Below are 19,716 nucleotides of genomic sequence, written 5' to 3' on the forward strand. Positions count from 1 at the left end.
GATGGGACGACTTTTCCAAAATTAAGGAGTATTTACATGTCTGGGGTCAACGCCCAAGGGCCCACGGTGGGTGGGGCCAGCGCCAAAATGGGGAGGGGAAATACCCATCTGCGCCCTGCATCCTCCTCCCACCTCGGGGAGCTGGGCTCCCAGCCCAGGGCCTGCCCGAAGGGAGAGAAGAGGCACAACAAGCATGGCCGGCGCCCGCCCGCAGCCCAGCCTGTGTACGGAGGAGCGGAGGGGGCAGGGCGGGCTCAGGTGGCCAGGTTGTCGGCTGGGAGGCCAGACATGCGGATCTGGGAGCTGCTCTTGCTCAGGATGGAGAGCTGGGTGCCCCCATTCACCCCGCTGCTGGCCAGGGACGGGTGCCGGTGCTTGAAGTCCATGGTGAAGTAGCGGTTCACCTTCCAGCTCCGCCACTTCCGCTTGATCTCCGCCTGCACCTGCGGGGGGGGGGCAACTTGGGCGGTCACTTCCGGGCAGACACCGTCTCACACCTCACCCTCCCACCTGCGTGCCCTGGGGCCCCTCCCGGGCGGGCACTTCCATTAACAGTGACTGCCGATGAGGACTGCCCGGAGAGCTTTAACAACCCAGATGCCCGGGCCATACCCCAGAACAACGACATCCAAATCCCTGGAGTAGGGCACACATACGTTCTAAAGCTTCCCAGGGCATTCCAATACGCTGTTAGTGTTGAGGATCACTAAATAAAGGACTCTTCTGGGCAAACACCCCCCCCACCCCCCCCCACGCTGCTCTTCACATGGTGTGCACGGGGCATGCCCAGTTCTGGTATCCACACACCCATCCCCTCCACCAGCACCTTTGTGCGGAGCCAGCAGCCGCCTCCAGTTCCAGCTCCCAGTGCACTCCCTGCAGGGCCCTGTCTGCCTCTCCATATCTATCCTTATCTGACCCTTCTGTAGGTTGTATGAGCCAATGTTCTTATTTTTCAGATGCAGAAAGGGGAGGAAACCTGCCACGGTCAACCAGCCAAGACCCAAGCACTTGGTGCAATGACTTCTGCCCACTCTTCAAAGCCACCCACCCACCCATTCAGCCCCTGTCCCCCGCTCAGCATCTCTGGTCTGGGCTCTGCTCAAAAGCCTCACCATAGCAGGCTAAAGTAGGAGGCCTGTAAATGGTCTCCCAAGTCCCACTCTACAGGGGACGGGTTTGGGCAGGCAGGCTGGCCTGCTGGGGGTAATGCTGAACTTTGGGTAGCTCCCCGCTCAGCACCCCTGTCCATCAATAGCCTCAGAAACTGTAGGTACCATTTCCTGTGCCTTGTCCTTCCTCACTTTCAGTTCATCTTTACTAAGGTGTGTCTTATGGTGAGAGCCCTCCCAGGTGGGTCTGCACTCAGCAGTTGATGCCTTTACAGGGGGAGCTCTGTTCCGGAGGCTGGGCCTCAGCTGCACAGCAGGCAAAATGGGAGAGAATCTGGCACAGGGTGGAGACTGGCAGGAGACACCAGCACGGCTCCACCCCCCTCCCGCAGGTGCGGGGCGTCTGGCAGAGCCCAGGTCTGGAGGATCAGCCCTGTGGGGCCGCCAGGCCCCACCCCTGTCTGCTCCCCAGCAAGCTGTACCTCCACTGCTAAGAAGGCCAGGATCTTACCTCCCCATTCAGAAAACAGTAGAGAACAGCCACCACAAAGCCCTAGGGAGAGAGAACAAACAAAACCTGAGGATGCTAGCAAGGGACCTCCCACGCAGGGTGTGTGGGAGGCAGCAGGAACAGGCACTGACACCAGGAGGCAGAAAAATAAGACGATCTACGCAACTGCCTGGGAAGCTGGGGTAAGATGGGAAAAGTTCTGCTCCACCAAGATGGCCACAACCCATGAAGCCAAGTGGCTGGTGGGGGCACTCCCTTCCATCGACAACCCTGGCTTCGGATCTCACGTTCCCTCAGTCAGATCCTTCCCATTCCCGAGGGCCAGTTCTATGCCACTTTCTAGAAGAGGCCTTCCCTGCATGCCGCAGAGTGTTCTCTGGGCTCCCCAGCCAGCCTGCAGGCCCCCTGAGGGCAGCACCCCTACAGGACAGAACAGATCCGTCTTTACCCACCACCACCTTCCCCCCCATCCTCCCTTGGCCAGACACCCTTGTACACAGAACACACAGAACACCACGTAAGTGCCTGGTACAGGGTAGGTGTTCGGCTCTTTCACACATATTCTTGACTTATATTCTGTGCACTTAGAATTCTTGTGCTGAGACAGGAACCCCAGCCTCTGACTCCCAGGCTGCGGCTTTGTCAATAATCCCCCCAGCTTCCCCAGGCTAAGAACCCAGTGGCTTTGAATTAAAATGGGGGAAGGCAGAGAGTCAAGTCAGATACACAGAGTAACTTTCTGACCGGACCATGGAGACCATCAAATCCTCCTCTAAACAGTTAGGCTACGAGAGGCGCTCTCTCCTGGAGACATTCAAGGGAGCCACCCTCGCCTTCATGGACCCACTCACGCGCCCATCTGTTCACTTACTCACTATGCATCCTCACACTGGCTCACTCACTCATTTACAGCCCCGTCCACAGATCCCTTCGTGCACAGACGTACTAGTCCTCCAGCTCTCTCATTCCCTGCATTACTTATTTACATATCTGTTTTCTCATCCCCCTGGTCAGCTCATTCAGCTCCCCGTGACCAGATCCTGTGCTGGAGACCCCCAACTGGGGTAAAACAGAGCTCCAACACTCATGGGGTACATGGTCTACAGGCTGAAGTCAGATGTGGACAGAGAGGTCTCTTGAGGGCACTGTGCCCACCCCCGGGGCCGATGGTGGGGGTGGGGAGCTGCTCTCTCGCATCACCCAAAGGAGGCCTGGCTCCGGACTCCAGAGCAGGTGCAGCGCAACACGAAAACATCAGCATGTCTTCTCCTGGGAGCCTAGAGGGTGGACAGTAGAAAGGGCTCTCCCCTGGGGGGGTTGGGGGGGATGAATTGGGAGATTGGGATCGCAATATATACATTCCTAACAAGAAAAAAATATCAAACTGTACACTTAAAAAAAGAAAGAAAGAAAGGGCTCTCCCAGCTCCCTTCTAATCTAGTACTATTATCCCAGGGGTGGAAACATGAAGCCAAGTCTAGGTTAAAGATGTCTCTAGAACCACCAACAAGGTCGAGGCCAGGGCCCTGGCTCCCTGTGAGTTCTGCCCTCCGCACACACCACGCCTACCTGGAAGGAGCCCAGCCCCAGCTCAAATACAAGTCTCTCCCTCTTGCTGACGTTCTCTGGGGAGAAGGCAAAGACCGTGTAGTGAATTCCAAACAGCGGGATGAGCAGCAGCGTGGACCGGGCGAGCCGTCTGTCGGGAGAGAGCAAAACATCTGCTCCGGGGGCCACCAGGGCTTGGGGCCGGAGCCGTGGAGGGCTGAGAGGCCCAGTCCCAGCCCCTACGCCCCCTCAGAGCTGGGGCCCCTATCCACAGACCCCCTCAGGGTTCTCTCCCAGGGCATGGGCCCTGGGGGAGAAGGTGGCCAACAGAGCGCAGGCTTCCAGAACTCCCTGGGAAGTTCTGGGGCGACATCCCCTCATCTGCAGGGCGCCCATCCCTCTAGGCCATGCTGGTATCCTGCAGAACCACTAAACATGCACATGTGAGTAATGTGATTTACAGAGACCCCTTTTGGTAGGTGTGAAACCCTTGGGAAAAGTGAAGTCAGGGCAAAACCCTGAGATGGGATTTGGAAAGACAACATGATGTGTCCTCAGGGAAAACATTCTCTTGCTCTGAAAGGAAGCTCCCTATGCCTGGAAAGAGTAGCCCCTAGAGAACCACAGAGACAGTCAGCTTTCCTGAGTCTGGGGCTAGCCAGGGAGCTCGTGGGGAGTGATGGAGAGGCGCTGACGATAGGGAGGTGGGTGGGGTAGGGTGGGTAGACCACCGATGGAGAGACTTGGGAGGGATCCTAGGAAGGATTTACTGACACTGAGTATAAACAGTCACCATCTAGCAGGAGGAACCTGCCACCTGGGAAACTGAGTCAGAAGGAGCGAAGGTTGTCCGCTCAGGTGAGGGTAGAACGGGAAAGGGAGAAATGGCCCAAGGGACCTCAGTACCCCTGAGGCTAGCTCTTCTGGGGTTCCTCTACTTGCAACTGACTCCGAGGCCCAGGGGCATGGGGTCTGGTCTGAGAGGGTGGGGCACAGAAGCTGCGGGAAGACATCAAGAGTAGGCACAGCGTGTGCTCTTATGCGTCCTGCTCCGGGGGGGAGGGCAGCTCCCAGAGGGTCTCCGAGAGTGGGACCCCATCTCTGCCCATCCCAGCAGACGGACTCCCTTTGGATTTCCTGGAAGAGCCAGCCCCATCCTGCAGGTGCAATCTGGGCCCTCCTGGCAGAGCTCAGTCCACGAGGGTGGGCAGCGGGGTAGGGGGTGGCCATTTGATTTGGGGCAGTTACACTGTGTGCCCCTCCGTCTTCCCATCCCAGCCTTTCTAGGAGAGAATGTTCTACTGAATGTGGGGGCTCCAGACTTCAGGAGAAGTCAAACCACAGAGTCTGAGTGATGCCCTTGGCTTCCCAGCATCTACTGAGAGCGAAAGGATGGGGAAGGGGAAGAAAGAGAAACAGGGGAGGGGACACAGAGGAAGGGGGAGGAATCGTCTGGGGACACCTTCAGGGGGACCAAGGCTCAGTCCTGGAAGGAAAAAGCCCCTCAAGTGCCCAGTGCCCACCAATCCTCCCTGTGATCACAGGCCGCCCATTCTGTAGGACCCGGGGGTGCCTGGACCAGAGTGGACGCCAACAGGGTCTGAGCAGGTCCCGCTCAGAGCCCAGCTGCATCTTGGAGTAGTCTAGCCTCTCATCTGTCTGTCCGCTCTCGGATGTGGCTGTTTAAAGGCAGGTGTGATGCCTCACTTATCTGTCATCTGCCCTGGCCAGCACATGACAGGCACGGCGCTCACACTCGGAAAGTGCGTCCATAAAGAGATAACCACATGGGCCCGGGATGAACACCTTGGAGTCCGTGATGCTGAGCATGACCTGAGAACCTGGGTCCTGCTCCTTCTGGGCACCCAGAGCCTCATCCCAGAGGGCAGCATGGAATGTTGGCTGAAGAATGAACGTCCAAAAAGAAAGAGGAAAGTGGCCTGGAAATGCGGGCATGTGGACATCTTGGGGGCGCCTCCGTGACCCTGCCTGAAGGGCTTCCTTTAAAACAGCAGCTTCATTGAAGGAGCTGAGGCGAGAAGGCAGCCCTGGGATGTGGCTGTGGTCCCTGCCCTCCTCCCTCCTCGCCTTCTGTCCCCAAAATGGATCTGTTCCCAGGGATCCGTCTCCGCAGTTTGAAAGGTGCCCTGGAAACCAAAAGGCCAAACCTCTCCCGCTTTCACGGTGGCAGTGGAGGGGACGGGTTCAGTACGTGAGAAACACACGAGCTTTCAGGCGCTTCCCAGCCGCAGGCAGACGGGGTGAAGGCAGCAGGCATGCCATGGTGCGGTCCGAGGGCGACGCCTTCCCTCCCCTGCGGCCCCGCGACAGCCCAGGAACAAGCAGGGGCTTCTGCCAGGGATCCAGGGATCCAGGGCATCCCAGGGGCTCTTTTTGGTGGATGGGACAGCTGAGGCAGAGGAGGAAGTCACTAGGTCTCAGAGTTTGAGGACCTCTGTCCTTCAGAGCTGGGACCAGAGGCCTTGAGATGGGCACATATGGTATGAACCTTGGAACTCCTCCTTGAGGAGTCACAGAATCACCCTAGGATCTGATTAACCCAAAGAGTGACACAGGGCCTTAGCCTCCGTCCTCCTGCCCCAAGGAGGCATCAATGGGCAGAAGAGGCCTAAAAAACACAGGAAGAGCTTCCAATGGTCAGAGCCACCCAAGTTACACTGAGTTTCCCCACTTAAAGGGATGTCCAAACTGGGGCTGAGTCTCCAGGAAGAGAGGCCTAGGGCTTAGGACTCCCTGGGTTCAAATCCTCACCCCACCAACTATATGGCCTTGAGTGAGTCATTTCACCTCTCCGTGCTTCTGTTTTCTCGCCGGTAAAACAAGGATAAGACAAGTACCCACCTCACAGGCTTGTGTGGGGAGGCAGTCACTCAGCACGTGAAGCGTGCGTGAGATGCGCGGGGTGAGGGTCCCGCCCCCTGCAGGGGTTCAGTCTAAATGAATTCAAGCTCAAGGCCCTTAGGAATAATGTGGCAGTTGCAAAGACTGAAACCTGGGGACGTGGGGGACGGGGCGCCGACCACACACCACGGCGGCGGCGACAGCAGCAGAGGCTTCAAAGCCACTCCCTCCTCAGCACCGGCCGCGCCCCCGCTGCCCCCACCACGGCCACAGCCCCATGCCCGCCGCCTCCCCCCACCCCGCCCCAGGCCACAAGGTTGCAGAGAACTCACAAGACACACAGATGTCCACATGCAACAGCCGGGAGAGGGCTCGGGGCCGGAGGCACAGGCTCGCGCCCGGCTCTGCTGCAGCCTGGGCGGACGCGAGCTCCAGGCGGCGGCGGCAGCGGCGGCGGCGGCATGCGGCCCCCCTCCCATCCGGCACACCCGGCCACAGCCACGCCACGCACACTTACAGAGTGATGGTGGACAGTTCTGACATCTTGCAAGAGTGCTGCTGAGCCCGCTGTGGCTTGCAGTAGCATTTCTGCACGCAGCTGCTGGGTGTGACAAGATCAGCATTTCTGTCAGCTGGGGGCACTCGGCAGTGAGAAACTGAGGCGGGAACTAGAGTGACACTGCTCACGGGGAGGGCAGAGAGGTCCAGGGTATAGAGACGGGGCCGGGGCGTCCCGCGGAGGAGGAGGAGGACACCGAGGGCCGAGACGCGGTCAGCTCTCGACGTAGAAACACACACCCCTACGTGTACACGTGTGTGCGCGGACACACAGGCACAGGCGAGCACTCACACTGGGAAACTGACAGGTGGTGGGGTTCGGAACGGGGCGGGGAAATGGGTGTGCGTGGGAGGTGGGGTCTGGCTGGGTCTCACGCGGGGGACCAGGAGCTGTCTCCAGACTCAGCTCCAGGCTCAGAGCACGGCCTTGCCGGAGATGCCTCTGCAAGATGGGCAGCTGGAAACTCACGCCATGGACCTCACGCCTGCCCAGCCCTAGAACCAGGCCACCTCTGGGCTCACGTGTGAAAACCACATGGAGCATCCACTGGGCTTCCCCCTCCCCCTCCTCTCCCGCACCTTCCTCCGACTGAGGCCCCCGGAGCCTCAGTGTGGGCCTAAGGGGAGCAGAGAGAGGGTGGATGGAGCACCCATGAAACACTACACATCCACCATGTAAGTTAAAATCAAATGAAAAATCCACTTCCTGGGTCGCCTGAGCCACACTACGAGGGCTCAACAGCCACAGGTAGCTAGTGGTTCCCATGCTGGACAGCACAGCTCTGGGGCATTTCCCCCACTGCCAAGAGTTCTACTGCACAGTGCTGGCTAGACTTCTCGATCACAGTTCAGAAGGCAGGGGCTGAAGGCTGAGAGGGCACCTTTTGGGCTCTGCCCCCACTGCCTGCAGAAACGAGTCACCTTAAGGTGCCACCCACAGGTGGGCCCAGGATGCCTGTCCAGCTCTACCTGTCACCGGGTGAGGCACAGAGCTCTGCCCCCTCAGAGAGGTCTCGGGCTCCGTTTCCAGCTCTCCTAGCCCCTCTTGGTCCTGCTTATGCTAGGATTGGTACAACCCATTTTCTTCCCCGTCTCTGACAAGCATGTAAGAAATGGAGTAAGAGCTGTGTCATCTCGTCAGACTGCAGAAGAGTTACCATTTCACACGCCCTCCTCAGGCACCCTGTGGCAGAGCTCCTAGTAGCTGCCAGTGAACCGATCAACCTGAGGGGGGTCTGATGCAAATGAGAACAGATATGCACAAAGAGGCGAGACCTTGGGCATTCATGGATTCGTAATTTGTGATTCCAGCTCTTTAAGAGTAAGTCTGTAGGTCCTCAACATGTAGTGACACGTCATTTTGCTGAGGTGAACATCTGAATCACACACTTCAAAGATGGGGCAAGCTGAGGTCTGCCCAGCATCCTTGCCTCAGTCAGGGCTGTGGTTCTCATTTAATAAACAGCATCTTTCAATTCACACCAGACTGTGAGGTGGGCAGTACTGGACCATTATCATGATGCTCTGCTACCCAGACCAGCAGCATCAGTACCACCTGAGAGCGTCTTAGAAATGCAGAATTTCAGGTGGCTGGCTCAGACATGCTGCCGCACAATCTGCATTTTTTAAAAAATCCCTAGTGAGTCACCTGCAAATCAAAATTCCAGAAACACTGTTGTGAGGAAGTCATGTATTTGAGAAATTTCTTCATGTGCCTCAATGAATATCAAAGGTCTTTTTTGTATATATACAAAGAGACAGATGGACACATATAAGTATGTTTTTCTCAATAATTAGAAAAACTTAATTGGATATTCAGGAATGGAAGCCATTCTAGCCTTCAAATTTATTTTCTACCTTGCCAGATTGAAAGGTTGAGGACTCTCTCCTACAGCCGGTGGCCTGACCCCTCAACCTTGGCCACAGAAATCATGGTCCAGGAGCCAGAGAGCCCAAACCTCAGATGTCACTTCCTACACATCAGGCTTAAACCCTCACCCCGAACTCTAAAGCTTCAGTTGTTCGCCTCTGAGACCTCTTCTCTTTGAGCTCCCAAATTATCCTTGCTCTTCCTGAGCCCTGAATACCATAAATACAGACTGCTCTGATTTCTTCAAAGTACTGCAGAAGGCCATTTAGTGGCAAGTTAGCTGGGAAATCAGACCCCGGGAAAGACACGTGCCTCTGAGGGGAAGGGCAGACCAAAGGGGGCACCTGATGCCTGGGAGGGCTCTCCAGAGAAGGATCTAGGGACAAAGTTAAGGGCCCTTCTTCCCAAACACTCTCCTCCCCCCAAACCTCCAATGACTGTTTAAAACGATCCAATGAACAGAAACAAAAAGGAAAGAGGGTGGAAAAAAAAAAAAAACAGAAACAGGCATGAGAAAGAAAGATGTCAGAATTTCTGAAAAGTCACTACAATTCGTCAAAAAAAGAAAAGAACTTCAATCAAGAGGAAGAGATAAACCTAGGCTGCCTGATCAGCTCAGTTCTAATCTGCATCCCAGGGAGCATAAGAAGCAAGGGTACCAGGCAGAGCCTGCTTGGAGAGCAGCGTCAGCCTGAATCAGAAGGGAGGAGACCCCCACATCAGGTGCAGGGTTCATGCCCTACATCTGGAAGTCAGGGAGCGCTGGCTCCCAGGCCTGGTTCTGCCAAGGCTTTGCTGTGTGTCTGCAAGAAGGTCAAACCCATGTGCGTCTCGGCACTGCCATCTATAACCCTGGGATGCAACACATGGTTTCTTCCAACTCTGCTTTGGTCTCAAGCTAAACTCCATGAACACTGTAGTGCCTTTTGCATGCAAGGCTGCTTGGGCTGTAGCCCCAAGATGCTAGACAGAGACTCCTGCAGAGGAACCCTTTGTGGACAGCACTGCCTATTTCACCCTGGTCCTAGTGGTCAGCATAGTGTGGGACACGCAGCAGGTCCACAGAATGTTGTGACCTAAGCTAGACATTCTCCATAGGGTCCCCCTTGATGCTCAGATGCTGCGCACCCCCACAGCCCTGGCCCAGTCCCTGGGAGGCACTCCCCACCACACTGGTACTCCAGCCAGAAGCTCAGCTCAGCAGATCTTGGAGTTTCCCTGCCCAGCCTCCTTCTCTCCCACCACTGAGGACCAGCCAGCCCTCTGTGCCCCTTGCCTAATGTGGGGGGTTGGGGCACCTGAGCTCAAGGCTTTGTTTGGCTACTGCCTTGCTGATTTTAGGTGTTTCCACTTTCCTTCTCTGGGCCTTGGTTTCTCCATCTGCAAAATGGGGGGCAACCATTCCCTACTGCCAATCCCTAACAGGAGTTGTCAGGATAGGGTGCTACTAGACAGGGGAGAGAGTGCTTTGGTAGCAGAAGATGAAGCCCTATGTGAACTGGGAGCCTCAGGCTGCGGTCTGAATTCCTAGAATGAGAGCTTCCCGGCTGCACTTCTGCCTAGACAAGGAAGCGCCCGTCTTCAGAGGCAAACATTGTCCCTCCGAAGCTGGGTAGGTCCACAGCCCTGCTGAGCTATATATACTATATCACGGTGTCTGTTCTTCCTTTACCCCAAGGGGCCATGGAGACCTGCTCTGTGTGGTTCCCAAGGGAAACACAGACGGGGTTTCCCTCCCAACCCCAGACCCAAGAAGCAGTTGCCAATGTCCATCTTGCAGCAGGGAGACCGCTGGGAATAAAGCCAGCTCCCTACAGGGCCAGGCCTGAGATGCTCTCAGCACAATCAGCGTTTGCCCTGAAACCTCACCCTCCTTTTTCTTCTCCAGTTGGCTTCTCACAGAGGTAAACTCTGGTTCCCAAGAAAAAGCAGGCTAAACTTGACCCCAGAATGGGCCTGAGCCCTAACCCCTTGCCCCTAACCAAGTCGAGCCTAAGCACTGGCTTAGCCCCAACCCAGGCCACACTCCATGCCTGGCCACTGCCCAAGTCCTGAGCCCAGCCACTCCTTCTACCAGCCAGTGAGAAAGTGGAGGTGGCTCAGGGCCACTGCCCCCTGCAGGAGCCCCAGCCCCCAACAGGTCCTTCTGCAGCTGGGGCAGGAGCGCTGTCCTGGTCCACGGAGGAGGACAAACCCTGATCATCTCAGCAGCTGGAACCAACCTAGAGGAAAGGCAGTGAATGCTGGTCTGAGGGCACAGGCAGGGGATCCTCTCGGGCTTTCTTGGGGACTCTCAGGCTTAAATTTGTTCTGGAAACAGGGAAAAACCAGAAGCTGTTGTGGGCAGATCTGAAGGGGCTTCTCAGTCCCCCAAGGGGACTCGGACACACCCCTGAAATCTCCCTCTCCCACCATGTCCTGCCCCTTTTTTAATCTCCCCATTGTCTCCCCACCTCCCCACCTACTGCAGACACCTCCCAGCTCAAAGCACTCCACGTGGGGCAGTTTTATATAAGGCTGCAACCCACTGGGGCCTCTTCTTCCAAGAAGCCTTGTTTAACACCATCTTCCTGTCTGTAAAGTCCTGTAAATGCCTGTAAATGAAGGTGCAGTCAAGCTTGGAGTCAAGGGCCTGCCTGCACTGTAGCTATGGCTTCACTTTCTCCTGCTGGATTCATCTCACTTCACTGACAACTAGTTCCCTCGGCTATAAAACGGGGATTATATTTAATCCAGATTTGCTGGGTGTCTGTGAGCATTAAACGTGCAAGCACCGAATGACAAATGTTTTTAAATGCCCTGCAGTTCTTAGCAGCATGACCACTTTGATTATCCCTCACTTTCAACAAGAGGGTCTCCTTGACCCTGGAAACACTCAAACATGGTGCTGCATTTAATGGGACCAAGCTGATCCCGTCCTGTGTCAGCCCTCCGACCTTGCCTGCAGACCACATCCACCTGAGATTTAACCTTTGGGGCTTGAGACGAGCACAAGCTTAGATTTCTCTTAAAAAAAAAAAAAACTGCTGAGATTTCAGGGGGATTTTTCACATGATAAAAGCAAACCAGAACTTGGTGTATCCCCCCAAAAATAATAAATAAATAAAATTAAAAAAAAAAAAAAAAAAAAAGCAAACCAGTTACAGGCATACCCCTGAGATACTGTGGGTTCAATTCCAGACTATTGCAATAAAGCGAGTCACACAAATTGTGTGGTTTCCCAGGGCACGTAAAGGTTGTGTTTATACTATCCTATAGTCTGTTAAGTGTGCAATAGCATAATGTCTTAAAAGAAATGTACATACCTTAACTTAAAAACACTTTATTGCTAAAAAACGCTTATCATCTGAGCCTTCAGTGAGTCACAGTAGTAACAAAGATCACTGATCACAGATCACCACAGCAACTATAATATTGGAAAAGTTTGAAACGTTGCGAGAATTACCAAGATGTGATGCAGAGACACGAAGAGAGCAAATGCTGCTGGAAAAATGGCACCGACAGACTTGTTCAACACAGGGTTGCCACAAACCTTTAATTTGTAATAAAGGCAATATCTGTGAAGCACAGTAAAGTGAAGTGTGATAAAACGAGGCGTGCCTGCAGCTGGTTCTTTAAACATTTGTACTTAAATGTATAAACCCTGTGCTAATCACAGATGGTTCTCATCTATGCATTAGGAAGGCCTGACAGGACTCTACAGCTCCCAGTCCATGATATACCTTGAAATCCCTGGCCCCACACTTCCCTCCCTCCAGACCCTGGCGTTCTTGCTGCCTGGGGCAGAATGTCCAAGCTGGTAAAGTATGTGCTGGGGTCAATAGAGTGTCCTTACTCAGGCTGCGGCTGAGCCGCCGTGTGTGTCCCTGCACAGGCACAGTGAGGGAAGCTAGGAGAGCCCCCAGAGCAGAGGCCCCAGGGACCTCAGAAGAAGAAACAGACCCTACCAGGAAGCAAGATGGCAGAGGGCTGGGGGGGTGGGCGCGGCGGGAAGGGGGCAGTCAAGGTTGCGCAGAGCTCCAACGAGAGATGAAACCGACTTCGCTACCAGCAGATTCAGAAGTCCAAGATAACTGTTAATGTGAAAGCCAAGCCACCCTCGAGCAGGACAAACAGGCCAGGCACAAGACTGTGGTTTCTAACACTGGACAAGAAGGTGAGGGGAGCAGCAGGGCCCTGCTTTGTGGCTCCTGGAGACAGAGGCAGGAATGATCTCTCTGGGGCAGTTACTTGCAGACAGCTGGCTACACTGGGCCCTCAGTGAAGAACCTCGGAGATTCTATGACTTACGTGGATGAACAATTTTCAACTACATATCATACACATAAAAGCAAAGGTTGGTAAACATTTACAAAAACATGAAAAAAGATAAAAGACAATGAACGGACAGCCAACAGAAGGAGGAGAGGGGGCAGTCAAGGTAACCATCCTACCCGCAGGGAAGCAAGCCTGATGGAGCCAGGCCCTGTGCCAGTCCATGCCCCCAGGGGAAGGCCTTCCACTAGAAGAGGTACCCAGGCCCAACCAGACCAAGGGCAAGCTTCAAGGAGCCTGAGGGAAGGATCTGGGGCTGGTCCCTGAGCAGTTCCTGCCTCTCCCTCTCTCCAGGAGAATGGCCGGTGGGGGAGCCCTCTGCTGGAATTTCTCTGCTGTCCCACTGCCCACTGGGCAGCCGTCAAGGTTCTGAGCCCCAGGTTGCAGCCTCTGACGAAGGCGAACCAGCCCCCTATGGTGCCACGAGAATACCTGAGTTCCTTCTAACCTGCTCTTTTCTTAAAGTGAGGAAGCAACACATATGGCTTCCACCCCAGAGACGGTCCTCAGATTCCCTGTGCCTATCTGGCCCCTCCAGCCAACCACAGGGAACCAAACTGCCTCCCCAGTGTCGGAAGTGTCCCCACAGCACACACACCCAGCTGGCCATGCTCCTGATCACAAGGCAAGAAGGGTGAGATGGAAGATGTTAGGTCTGATTCAGGATGGGTGGAGGGCTGGGAGAGGGGTAGGGCAGAGCAAGCAGGGGTAAGCTGTTAGGGACCTGGCTGCAGAGACACTGGGAAGAAACAAACCAATGCCTGCGGAAGTGGAGAAACCCTACACTCAATGACACGAGATTGCCCCCGAACCCATCAACCCCAAACATGTCAGATGTTCCTCTGCTCAGGGAGGAGGGAGTTGCAGGAAGACAACCACACTTAGAAGTAGCGCTGCCCCAAGAGAAGGTGGAAAAGAGAATGTCTCTTCCAGTACCCAGACCTAGGAGACTGTCCACCTGACTCACTATCGGGGGCTGAGCAACTCGCACACACTGGGCTGGGGGTGGGGACTTCAGGCAACACTGTATCCAGCAGCATTCATGAGCCTCCCACAGAACCAAGACCCCCAAAGGAAGTCCAATTTCTAAACTACCAAGACCCTAACTACGTTAAGGAATCTGGCATTTTCCATCTTGATTTTCCTAGCGAGACACAGGATCTGTCCATCTTTTCCTCTCCCTCCTTTCCATTCCATGTTACCACCATGCAGATTAGGAGCTCCTGGGTTGGCTGAAGGACAGGCGAGCAACTAGATTTTAAAGGTACTTTAATCCAAAAGAATTCTTGCCAATACCCATGCTAGGGTACCCTGTCAGCAACACTCAAGCCTTCTCATCCTGTGTCCTGAGTGCAGGGCCCGCACAGCTGTTGGACTTGACCATGGCATTCACCCAATGGTACTTACAAGTAGATGCTGGACTCATTACCCCCCATGTCTGGAGACTGAAGTTTCTGCACGAGGATGACAATGATGCCAACGAAGAGCACAAAGTTAACCTGAGAAGCACAGAAAAAACAGATGAAAATGATTGTGAGCAACGCCTCTCCACACCCCTGCCTCTGCACCGGCTGTCATGCCCCCGACAGGGCCCTCCTCCCATGCAGTCAAGATCCCATCTAGACTTATACTCTAAGATGGCAGCATGAGAACACTCATTCACCTCCCCAGCCTCCCTCCCTATCATCGAAACGACAGAAGAGAGAGGTGAAAAAGAATTCCGTGAAGAGTACTGAGAAAGAGCAAAGGTTATCATGAGTGAGCTAGGAAAGCGAGCAACTTCTGGAAGAGAAAGAGCAAACAGGGTCAGGGTGATGGGAAAACTACGATGCCAAACAGAGAGAGGAGAGGCTGCTGCAGAGGTGGGAGCTGTCCTCGGGAGAAACTCCAAGTTCAGAGTCATTGAATATGGAGACACAGAATGGACAACCATAAACACTATTAATTAAAGGACTGGCCCGGGAACAGCAACAGCATTTACCTTCAGACAAAGGTCGGAGACAAAAGCGCTCTAAACAAAGTGGGAAGCTGTGCATACTGTGAGAGAGGGGGAGGGAGGGGAGCAAATACATAGAAACAGGCAACTACACAGCAACATCTGGCTGCAGCCGAGCGGCGCGCCAGGAAGAAAGGTAGAGCCTAACACTAACGTTAAAAATAATAAATATTGAAAATAAAATAATTAAGCATTCAAATCAAAATCTAGGGAGAGAGTACCATAAATGTAACTTATACAAGAAGGAAGTTAAGGATAAAAATTCACGAAAGAAATATGAAAAGAAAGTAGCCAATGAATAAAAACAAAATGTTTTGGCTTTGCTTTGTTGGTTTTCACAGATCAAGCAGAATGATAAAGCATCTCCAGGAGGGCAGGGTTCCGTCAGTCTTGCTTTCTACTACACGGTCAGTGTCTAATCAGTACCTGGAATTTAGCACAGTAAATACGGTTAACTGCATATGTTAGTCAGTCCAAAAGGAGAAAATGCAATTAAACACATTTAGGGATGAGAAAGAGGACAAGACAACAGATGTATAGAATATTTTAAATCATCACGAAGAAAAAAAAATCGAACAAAATGGGAAAATATAAATTAATCAAATCAAATCAAGATGTAGAAAATCAGAACACAGCAATAACCTCAGGTGAAATTTAAAACGTACTCAAAGATGCATGCATTAAAAGGCAACAGCCCAGATAATTTTATCGGCCAATTTCACAATACCTTTAGGGAAGATGTAATTTACATACTACTTCATTATTTAAAAGCAAATAAAAAGAAAACCTTCCGGGACTTCCCTGGTGGCACAGTGGTTAAGAATCTGCCTGCCAAAGCAGGGGACATGGGTTTGAGCCCTGGTCCAGGAAGATGCCACATGTCATGGAGCAACTAAGCCCGTGTGCCACAACTACTGAGCCTGTGCTCTAGAGCCCGTGAACCTAGAGCCCATGCTCGGCAACAAGAGAAGCCACCGCAATGAGAAGCCCTCGCACCGCAACGAAGAGTAGCCCCCACTCACTGAAACTAGAGAAAGCCCACACGCAGCAACGCAGCCAATAAATTAATTAATTAAATAAAAAAAAAGAAAACCTCCCAAATCATGTATAAGGTTAACAAAACCCTGGTGCAAAACCTAGACAAGGACAGAAAGCATGGCACACACACACGTATACACATACCATGCCCACACACACGCCTACAACCAGGGGACTCACAAAGAACAATGTAAAAACTGTAAACAAAATATTGACAAATGGATTTAGCAGTGCATTAAAAGAACAAACATATCATGGCCATAAAGGTTTTATGCCAGGAATGCAAAAAAAAAAAAAAAATCTGCTAACATTTGTTACATTAACAGATTGAAACAGCTAAGATTGGTGAATAGGTCAGTAATTGAAACACCAACGAAAACATAAGAAATGAGCACTTTTGTACTCTGCCTGTAGAGGGCAATTTGATATCCATGAAAATGTTAAATGTATATACATCCTTTGTCCCAGAAATTCCACTCCTGGAGATTTATTCTAAAGACATGTTCACACGTACTCAAGAGTGTGCACAAATATATCTACTGCAGCATTGGTCACCACGAAGATAAACTGGAATACTATAAATGTCCATCACTAAGGGAATGATCAATTCATGTTTCCAAAACACATTGGAAAAAATTCGACACCTATTCCTGATTTTTAAAAAACACACACTAAAACAAGCCAGGAATAGAAACTTTCCTAATTCAGTGAAGGTAACTGCCCAAAACTATAGCAAAGATCATCCTCAACAAAACCAAGGAATAAACAGTATAAATACTGGAAATGAAAAGTAAAAAGTATTTCCATTTGCAGATTATGTAATTTTCCATGAGAACCAACTGAAAAGGGATAAGAAGCAATAAAAGAGCTTCAAAAGGTAACCAAGAAAAGAAAAAACTACACAAAAACTAGTAGCTTCCCTAAATACCAGCACAAATACACCCACTAGAAAACAGAACGAAAGAATGATTCCTAGACACAATGCGAGCACACATTGAAAGACGCCATAAAGGTGACCTTAATGAGACAACTGAAAAAAGGATGTAAAAAACGACTCTATGAGAGAGACTGAATAAGTGGAGAATCAGGCCATGTTCTTGGAAGGGAAGACTCAACATTTTAAGAAAACCACTTCTCCTCCAAATCTGTTTATAAATTCAATGGAGTTCCTATAAAAATCTCAACCAGGCTTTTTTTTGCAACTTGACAAATTTGAAAGTTCATCTGAGAAAGGAAATGTGCGAGAAAATTTCAAAGGGAAAAAAATAAGGAAAGGGGTATCAGCACACCAGACAGCAAAACATGCTGCCAGGTTACAGTAACTAGCGCAACGGGGTACTCGCCAAGGGAAGAGCCAAATAGATTAGTAACACGGAGGAGGAAGTCTGGAGCAAAACACAGGTAGAGTGCATTGAGTGTTTACGATAAAGTAGCATTTCTACACACTGGAGAAAGAATGACCTATTCAATAACAAAGAATTGAGAGGGTGAGGTGTCCATCCATTGGGAAAAAAAAGTAAGATTAGATATCATTTCAGACGAGACAGAGAAATAAAATTTCAGATGGATTAAAGACATACATGGAATAATCCAATCTGTAAAACTGCTTTAAAACAATTAAGAATACTTTTATATCTTAAGGTTGGGAAAGACTTCCATAAACAAGAAATAAGGCTTGGAATACACGGCAAGAAAGCCTGATAGTCTGACTGTATAAAATTATGCAATCTTGGAAGAATACTTACAACACGTAAAACAGGTGAAGCATTACTCTCTATCAAACAGTAAGAAAGATAACAAATGGACTAGAAAAATGAGCAAAGAATAAGTACTAGCCAGGATAAAACCAAATTTTCAATAAATGTTTGAAAACTGCTCTGCTGCCCTAGCAATACGGAGAAATGCACATTAAAACAATGAGCTACCATTATCCCCCACAAAGCTGGGCAAAAATGTAAATGGCTGAAATCACAAGTGCAGACAGTGGTATGGGGTATCCTTTTTTGACCCAGCAATTCTACTTCTAGGGATTAATTCTAAAGGAACATTCACACATTCTCAAAGCTACGCACAGAACTGTTCCTAGTAGCATCTTTCATAATGAGGGAAAAGGGGACAAAGATAAATGTGCAACGCGAACAGAATAGCTAAATAACTTATGCGTGCATGTTGCAGACAGAATATAACAGAGCCACGAAAAGGGAGGAGGTTGGTTTGTGTGGTGACCTCTTTGTTTCTCCTCCTCCCCTGCCTTTCAGCCCAGACCTCTGTCTCTTCCCTGCTTCTCGTCACAAGGACACTCACCATTATGGAGCCAACCACAGGGCCTTTGATCACCCACCACAGAGCCGTGTTGTCATTCATATCCCAGCAGCTGCAAGACAGAAAGAAGAGAGATGACACTTGGGGGCTAGGACCCCTTCGGGACAATGCCTCTGCCCCTGTGGGTGGTGCTTCTTCCCCTGCAGCTCTGAGGAGGCGCTGGTTGGAAGAAGAGTCCTTGGGCAGGCTGCACACCCAAGCCCAGCTCTGGCTCAAGTGCCTTGGTCCTTCCCTCAGCTCCCCGTCAAGGCAGGGATTGAAGCCCAGGAGTCAGGGTCACCGATGGGCTCCTGGGCAAGAACCACGTTCCTCCATCAGACCTTGGGCTCTGGGGGGATGCAACCTCACCCTTGACATTCCTCCTGCCCTCCGTAAAAGAAGAACAGCCACTTAGAGCTGGGCCCAGAAGCAGGCAGGGCTCTGAAACCTCGCACATTCCCTCTCTGGGTCCCAGCTGAGATGTGGCTGGGTGAGTCCACCCACAGCGGGGTCAGGACATAGTCGGTGCCCAGGGCTGGGGCTGCACCCAGGCCTGGCATTGGACGGTTTGTCTGAGACAGTTAACGTGAAGTCAAGGCAGCCGCTGACAACCACCTGCTAGAGACTCTTTGGGGCTCCAGCCGTGGCTCTCAGGCATGTACTCACCCTGTGTCATCGAAGTAGAGCCTGAGCACAGCCCACACGGACACACACACAGTTGGGGTGCCTGGAGAGCAAGAAAAGGAGCCCCGTGATAACAGGAAAACCAACAGACTCAGTGTCCCCTTCAGACTCGGGGCTTCTGGGAGCAAATGGACCCCTCGGATGCAGGGTTTGGACCCATGGGGCATGTCTCCCTCTCAGACCTGGAGTCCTGGGGACCCTAACTGTCCCTCACACCCAAGCCTCCTGGGGGTCCTTGTGTCCCCCAGAGCCCGGGCTCCCCTGCCTCCCAGAAGAACTCCTGAGCATATCTCCACCCTCAGATGGTGGCCTTTCTCCAAGAAGGAGAGCAAAAAAGGGTCCAAGAACCGGGAGTATGCCATCAGCTGTGGGGCAGGGCAGCGCCTCCCTCCTCTAATCTGACACTCCCAGGTGGCAGGATCAAGGCCATCTGTGGTCATGAGGCCTGCGCCTGTGCAGGCCACAGCCAGTGACCTACCCCAGCCAATGATGATGTACCAGTAGAAGTATCTCCTCTCAGGGAAGAAGGTCTCCACCAGCAGGGTGAAGAGGTACAGGCCCTCGATGAACAGCCAGAAGTAGTTGGATACCACGCAGTAGTGGAAGAAAACCATCACAGCCTTGCATTCCACCTGCAGGGAGAGTGGGGAGGGGGAGGAAGGGGCAAGCCCCCACCGAACCCTGAAAATCAAGCCCAGCAGGACCAGAGAGGAAGAATCCTGAGGGCCCTTCAGCTTAAGCTTGCTCAGCCTTACACTCCCCGTGGGTCTGGGAGACTCAACATTCCTGCATGCAGAGCTTAAAACTGCAGCATCCTATGAGTCTGAGTCAAAGTTGCCCATGGGGGCAGCTCTGCACATGTCAGAAAACATGGAAGCCCTTCTGCTCCCCAGGCCCATCCTCCCCCACTTTCCACCCCTTC

The 19,716-nt window shown here is 52.2% G+C and overlaps 1 protein-coding gene across 1 annotated transcript in view; it reads right to left on the reverse strand.

Annotated features, from left to right (window-relative positions):
• Window positions 1-254: 254 nt before the first annotated feature.
• The window catches only part of ADCYAP1R1 (ADCYAP receptor type I), a 41,523-nt gene continuing 22,061 nt past the window's right edge, over window positions 255-19,716 (reverse strand). The window contains exons 9-17 of the mRNA XM_057731849.1: window positions 19,273-19,426; window positions 18,777-18,837; window positions 18,114-18,183; window positions 14,183-14,274; window positions 10,688-10,771; window positions 6,551-6,634; window positions 3,193-3,322; window positions 1,624-1,665; window positions 255-443 (exon numbers count right to left, since the gene is read on the reverse strand). Of these exons, the coding sequence (XP_057587832.1) occupies window positions 255-443; window positions 1,624-1,665; window positions 3,193-3,322; window positions 6,551-6,634; window positions 10,688-10,771; window positions 14,183-14,274; window positions 18,114-18,183; window positions 18,777-18,837; window positions 19,273-19,426 (906 nt within the window). The remainder of the gene's footprint in view (window positions 444-1,623; window positions 1,666-3,192; window positions 3,323-6,550; window positions 6,635-10,687; window positions 10,772-14,182; window positions 14,275-18,113; window positions 18,184-18,776; window positions 18,838-19,272; window positions 19,427-19,716) is intronic.

The sequence above is a fragment of the Hippopotamus amphibius genome, chromosome 4, assembly GCF_030028045.1.
Source record: "Hippopotamus amphibius kiboko isolate mHipAmp2 chromosome 4, mHipAmp2.hap2, whole genome shotgun sequence".
NCBI lineage: Eukaryota > Metazoa > Chordata > Mammalia > Artiodactyla > Hippopotamidae > Hippopotamus > Hippopotamus amphibius.